We start from the raw sequence: 7,191 nt of genomic DNA, 5'->3' as shown, positions 1-7,191 counted from the left end.
AGAATATCGTTTTGAACTGTTGCTTATTGTGTTGAATGAGTAGTCGAGTTCGTTTCCAAAGAGGACGTCCTTGCTATACATATTGTGCGGATGGGTTGCGGACAGCCGTCCGTTTCTTTAAATGAAAGCCAACGGCCCAGATCAATCTCCTTGAAAACCAAAACGCGGGTCGAACTATAAGCTCCACAACGATCAACTGTAGACTCCACTTTGGTTTCATCAAAGACCAGAACCAGATCGATCAGTTCTCCACAATCTCTTCTCATCTCGTCTCCAAATACTAGAAAGAGAACTCAGGTTGCACGATTGTTGCAACCGAAGCTTTCTTTTTTCTTTCTCTCATGAAAATTGCATCTCTCTTCTGGTCCAGACATCCCTTGGAGTTTTCGCGCCAAAAGTTGCATACTTGGAAGCAGAGACTTCGATCTACAGTATGGATTCTGTCTCTTTTCTGATTTGTTTGATTTCCAATTACAAAATCTAGGGTTTTTTTCCATATTTTGGGACTTTTCTTCTTTCGGTTTCTGAGTTTGATTTTTGTTTCGATTGTTGATCTTATGTGTGCTTTTCAGTTTCAAATAAATGGAGTCAGAGGATGATCAAGTTTATATTCCTCAAGTAAAGGCAGAGTTGATGCCTAAATTATACCAAGAGTTTGAAACAATAGATGATGTTGCTGCTTTCTACAATAGATATGCAAAAGAAGCAGGGTTTAGTATTAGAAGTCATTCTACTGCAACCAGCAAAGATAAGAAACAACTTATGAGGAAGGAGTATGTCTGTTATAAGCAAGGAGATTCAAAAGTTGAAGGAGAAAAACGTAAGAGAGGATTACCAAAAGTGGGTTGTAAAGCGAGAATTGCAGTTGTGAGAAAGAAGGAGTCTGGAAGATATGCAATCTCTGTATTAACAAGCCCGCCTAGAGTACATTTGTTGAGATCTCACCGTGGTGTATCAGAAGTTAACACAGTTCTATCACAGCACCTAAGCTTGGTGAATGTGGAGAAACATAAACAGTTTGAATTCTTTGGTGTTCAGGCAGGTGGCATTCAAAATATTGGTTTTATACAGCGTGATCTATATAATTATAGAAGAACTTGTCGTGAAGAGAAGAAGGGGCGTGATGGAGATCTACTGTACATGCATTTTGAGAATGAGAAATAAAAAGATTCTTCTTTTGTCTATATAATGGATGGAGATGAGGAAAACAGAGTAACACGGTGCTTTTGGGCTGACTCAATTTCAAGACGAGCTTATAGCTTTTATGGAGATGTAGTTATTTTTTATACTACATACAACACAAATCGGTATGTAATGATTTTTGCACCGTTCAGTGGTGTTAACAATCATGGGCAGACAATCATCTTTGCTTGTGCATTCTTGAACGATGAGACAGTCGATACTTTTGTTTGGTTATTCAAGGAATTTCTAAATGCTATGCCAGGAGATGCACCAGAAAATGCCCCCAAGATGATCATTACCGACCAAGATCCTGCTATGACTAAAGCCATTTCAGAAGCACTCCCACAAACATTTCATAGATATTGCAGTTGGCACATTCTTAATAAATTTTCTGAGAAGCTAGATGCGATTAAATATCGGGATTCCTACCAAGACTTTCATAGCTGCATATGGAATTCAAGTAGTAGAGAGGAGTTTGACTCAAGATGGATTGAAATTATTGAGAAGAGTGGGTTGAGTGATAACAAGTGGCTGGAGTCGATATACGAAATTCGTTCATCATGGATACCAGCATATGTCAATCATGTTTTCTCAGCTGGAATGTCAAGTAGTCAAAGAGCAGAGAGTCAACATTCTTTCTTCAAGAATTATGTTTCTAAGTGGAATTCATTGGTGGAATTTATGGTTCAGTTTAAAAGGGGACTTCTTCACCAACGACATTATGAGTTAGAGGAGGATCATATTAATATTGATGAGAAGGCAAAAACTGTCATGTCCCTTGACATAGAAGATCATATGGCCAAGGTTTATGCACGTAAACTATTTTATGAAGTTCAAGAACAGTTGAGAGAGAGCTTCAAATATAAACTTGAACTTGTGTTTGAAAATGTCACTCAAGAACAGTTTAAGGTTATACGAAAGAACATTGATACTTGTAAGTCTCGTGAACTTACTTATGAAAAGAAATCTGATTTTGCATCATGCAGCTGTAGAATGTTTGACAGTCAAGGTTTGCCATGTCGGCATGTTTTGGCATATTTGATTAAGATTCAAGATGTTGATAAATTGCCTATTCAGTACATCTTGAAGAGATGGACTAAAGCTGCAAGACATAGAGTTGTGTTAGATTGTAATGGAATGGAGATAAAAGATAACAAAGCTTTACTTGCAAGGAGGACTAAACTATTCCAGCATGCTACAGATGCAATTGATAAGGTTATGGTGAGTGATGAGGCTACCAAGCTGTTTATGGAAGCATTGGATGCTTTTTTGGAGAATATTAAACCATTAGTTAGTAATGAAGGTGGACAAACTGCAGTAGATTTGGAGAACGAGACCAACAATGCTACTATTCGGCATGTTTTTAATGAACCACATCAAGTGAGAGCAAAAGGGTGTGGGAGAAGGTTGAAGAAAGGAAAAGAGAAGAGGAAAGTTAATGTAAATGCCAGTCAAGGTAGGCAATGCCATGGATGTGGACTATTTGGTCAGTCACATGACAAAAGAAATTGTCCAACACTTCATGGAAGGTAAGATACCTGTGTTTGATATTATTGTTCATGGCAACATTTTTATCGATTGATATTGACGACTTTATTTTTGCTTATTTATGTAGACCTGCTATTGATGAAAATGGTGATTCAAGTTCCACTAGTATGGATGAGGATAGTTGTTCATCATCTCATTTGGCATAATAATGTCTCAAACATATCAGTTCACTACCAGAAAACATGCTCTTTAAGGTAAGCTTTGAGTTTTTTGTATTTGGTATTTTTTTGGATTGGTACTGTGCTTGTGTTTGATTTGTTCAGAAATAGCTGCAGTAGATTGGTTTTGAATTTGTTTTGAAATAGCTATTGTGCTTGTGTTTCATTTGTTCAGAAATAGCTATTGGTTTTGGTTTTGAGTTTCTTGATAAATAGGTAGATTGCTTGTGTTTGATTTGTTCATAAATAGCTGTAGTAGATTGGTTTAGAATTTGTTTTGAAATAGCTACTATGCTTGTGTTTCATTTGTTGATAAATAGGTATTGGTTTTGGTTTTGAGTTTCTTGATAAATAGGTAGATTGCTTGTGTTTGATTTGTTCATAAATAGCTGCAGTAGATTGGTTTTGAATTTGCTACTGGGCTTGTGTTTTATTTGTTCAGAAATAGGTATTGGTTTTGGTTTTGAGTTTCTTGATAAATAGGTAGATTACAAGTTTCTTCATTTACAAGTTTGGTTTTCAGTTTATTGAGTCAGTTTATTGAGTCATTTTTCAGGTTTTGGATGCATTTATAATCTTCATGGAAGGTTTGATTCTACAGGTTTTGGTCAGTCACTGATCAGTTTATGGGAAGACGATTTTGTGGTCTCTTTGATTCTGCAGGTTTTGGATGCAGTGATCAGTTAATGGCAAGGCGGTGTTTTGGTGGTCTCTTTGATTCTGCAGGTTTTGGAAGACATTTTGGATCATTTCAAGATTATATGGTAGAGTGAGGATCATTGTGAATTCATTATGTAATGGTTTCAATTGTGGATACTCAATTGTTGCTGATTTGTAATGATTCCAGAAAATGAGGTGTGGAATGACTTAATATGCAATGTTAGACTCAAAATGTTCCAATCTGGAGCAAAACTTTAACATTGCATATTGACTCAAAATGTGGAGCAAAATGACTTTAACATTGCATATTGACTCAAAATGAGCCATTTCATTCATTCTATATTTATGTAGAGTACAACAAATGAGAAATAGCTTAGCAAGAGCAAAGCTCTGTGATTCCAAAAAATGCACATTACATTCACATGTTCTATACACTGTCATTCCAGAAAATGCACATTACATTTAGTGTTTACTACTACAAACATTCATGTGCTTCTAACCTGAAAAATCACACACACTAGATCAGTATCCTAAAAGCTCTATTGAAATTTCATGTGCTTCTAACAAATAAATGACTTTTACATAACTATAAGCTCTCTCAGTTAAGTGGATTGTAATGTTCTCACTGCATCCCTGAAGCTAAGAATGAGCCATTACTATGGATCTTCGAGCAACTTGCACACCTTAGTATGGAATTTTAACCATACTATGTACTCTTTAAGTCTCAAGAATTAGCCAAGACATATGCATCATCTGAGTTTGCCAGACCAACAATTTAAGATAAGCTGGATACACATACATTGAGGATAACAAATTATTTTGGCTTCATTCTTTTCCTTTAGTTTCACTATTAACTTGCCACTCAGAGAAGCGCAAAATCCCTTGAGATAATTTAAGCATTTCTTAAGAAGGATATCCATGCTGTTAACAGTGATTCTCTGGTCTCTTTTTCCTTCTTTCTTTTTTTTTTGTTTTTTTTCCAATTAATCACTAACAAACTTCTTTTTATAGCCAATAATCGATACCAAACTTAAGAATGATAAGTTTAGTCTACTTTACCCACCCACGAATATTCTCATACTGCCTCCAGACATCAATCCCTTCTCATATTCGCATGGTTGTCCTGTTTTATTATGTTTAAAACTTTAAATAAAACCAATCTACTGCAGCTGTTTCTGAACAAATCAAACGCAAGCAAAACCAAAACCAGTAGCACTGTAGCTATTTCTCAAAACCAAAACCCAAATCAGTAATCCCAAACACAAAATCAGTAATCCCAAAATTAGTAATCCCAATTCAGTAATCCCAAAATCAGTTATCCCAAATCTTCAAACTTAAAACTCAAGGCTTTACCTTATACGGTGACTTGGGGACCTTCATCGGGGTCTTCACCGGTGATGAGCTCCGTTGACCGCGTCATCGTCAAACTCAGGCGGCAGCAGTTAGGAGGACTAAGGAGATGACGAGGTTCGGCGGGGACTGATATCGGCCGTCGCCGGTGGAATCACTCCGGCGTTGCTAATGGTTTTGGGTGAGAAGAGACCATCACAGTGTTTTGTCGTGGAGACGAGAGGGAGAACCAGAGGCTTTGGTTGCATCGAAGTGGAGGGTGTACAGTTCGTCTGAGTTTTCTACTTCGACCCGCGTTGGTTTTTGGGAAGAGATCGATCTGAGCCGTTGTGGAGAACTGAAGAGATGAGAAGAGATTGTGGAGAACTAATCGATCTGGTTCTGGTCTTCGATGAAACCGAAGTGGAGTCTACAGTTGATCGTTGTGGAGCTTATAGTTCGACCCGCGTTTTGGTTTTCAAGGAGATTGATCTGGGCCGTTGGCTTTCATTTAAAGAAACGGACGGCTGTCCGCAACCCATCCGCACAATATGTATAGCAATGACGTCCTCTTTGGAACCTTGCTATATATATATATATATATATCTTGGTGGAATTGAGTGTGTAGTTTACTATTGTTGTGCAATGTGATGTTGAGGAAAATATATGGTTTTGGAAATAAAAGATGATTTTGTGATATAAGTGAATTGTGATTTATTCAGAATATCGTTTTGAACTGTTGCTTATTGTGTTGAATGAGTAGTAGAGTTCGTTAAAGTTTTGAGTCACGTGGGACTTTAAATGTTTTCGGATCTACGGATCCGGGTCATAAGTAGTGACAGAGGCAATCATTATCGTAGGTTTGAACCTCGGCCGAGGTGACAGGCTACGATTCAGTTAGAGCTCTAGTCTGTCTGCCATTGTATATTCAGGGGAGTAACACGAGGGTTACATGAAGCCTTTGAATATACGTCTTTATTTGTATTTCAAGGGAGTAACACGAGGGTTACATGAAGCCTTTGAATACACGTTTTAAATTGTATTTCAGGGGAGTAACACGGGGGTTACATGAGGCCTTTGAATACATGTTTTTAAAGAGAGTTCGTGTGAGTTCTTTCTTTTATTGTCCAAGAGGGACTTGATTTTCATATTATGGGTAAGTTGTGTTAATATGATTTTTATCACATAGTGATTTATTGGGAGTTGATGGGTGATCATCTACTTTAGTCGAAGTTGATGGGTGATCATCGACTATCGACAAAGTTTGGTGTTGATGGGTGATCATCGACTCTAGTGTGAGTTGTTGACCTGTGTGGTGATATGTTTGATGACCTGTGTGGTGATCGGTGTAATGACCTGTGTGGTGATCTGTTTGATGACCTGTGTGGTGATTGGCGTTATTAATGGATGTTTTTAGTAAACGTTTCTATTTATTTCTATTTTTGAATTGTTTGTTTTCTTGGTAATCTCCTTAACTAAATTCTATGCAGGGATTACTATTTCTGAATTGATTGTTTTAATGTAATCTCCTGAACTAAGTTATATGCAGGGATTACTATGATTTTATTGGTTTTTTAATGTAATTCCCTGAACTAAATTTTATGCAGGGATTACTATGATTTTTATTATTTGTTTTAATGTAATCTCCTGAACTAAACTATATGCAGGGATTACTATGAATTCTTTTGTTTGTTTTCATGTAATCTCCTGAACTAAGTTTCTATGTAGGGATTACTGATTTTGCTTAATTCTTATTGTGGGTACAGTTGTGGGTTGTGATCTGTAGTGATTGAGAAATGAGTTGGGATGACATGATTTTGGCAACCGCGTTATGTTGAGATGAAATGAGTGTAATTTCGTAGTTTTGTCGTTGAGACAAATGAGGGATGATCTGGTAGATTGTTGTGTTTTAAGATGTTAATGGAGTTTATTTATAAAATTGAAGTTGTGTGAAATTAGACGCATGAGTCGAGAGTCAAAGCATGTGGGTTTAGTTTGGGTTAACTAAGTGAGCATGATATTGAGGGATATGAACTTGAGGTTTTCTTGTGATAATTGCATATTGACTTGTTAGACTAAGATGGTGAAAGCATGTATTTTGTGGAATTAAATATTGTTGCTTTAATTCTTCTCACGAGTTGAGAAATTATAAGCATGCGTGACGTGAGTCACTTTATTTGAGTTTACTCATACGGGCTTAAAAGCTTACCGGGTTTGTTTTGTTCAATCCCGGTGCACTATTCTATGGTGTAGGGGTTTTTGTGCAGGTTAGAATATCGATTAGTCCTCGTCGAAGCTGAGGTGTATGTTGGGT

General features: G+C 36.9%; 1 protein-coding gene across 1 annotated transcript; it reads left to right on the top strand.

Annotated features, from left to right (window-relative positions):
- Window positions 1-1,188: 1,188 nt before the first annotated feature.
- On the top strand, window positions 1,189-3,575 carry LOC133726592 (protein FAR1-RELATED SEQUENCE 5-like). The gene is made up of 4 exons (XM_062154174.1): window positions 1,189-2,711; window positions 2,798-2,850; window positions 3,331-3,336; window positions 3,445-3,575. The coding sequence occupies exons 1-4, from the start codon at window positions 1,189-1,191 to the stop codon at window positions 3,573-3,575; spliced, it is 1,713 nt and encodes a 570-aa protein (XP_062010158.1).
- Window positions 3,576-7,191: the final 3,616 nt, after the last annotated feature.

Source organism: Rosa rugosa, chromosome 1 (assembly GCF_958449725.1).
Source record: "Rosa rugosa chromosome 1, drRosRugo1.1, whole genome shotgun sequence".
Taxonomy (NCBI): Eukaryota; Viridiplantae; Streptophyta; class Magnoliopsida; order Rosales; family Rosaceae; genus Rosa; species Rosa rugosa.
The sequence above is the reverse complement of the archived record's forward strand: the minus strand, read 5'-3'. Positions and strand labels throughout refer to the sequence as shown.

Bases quoted from the DNA above. Each gene is read 5' to 3' on its own strand.
- LOC133726592 (XM_062154174.1), top strand. From the start codon at position 1,189: ATGGATGGAGATGAGGAAAACAGAGTAACACGGTGCTTTTGGGCTGAC. The intron at 2,712-2,797 runs GTAAGATACCTG...TTATTTATGTAG, and splicing joins TGTCCAACACTTCATGGAAG to ACCTGCTATTGATGAAAATG.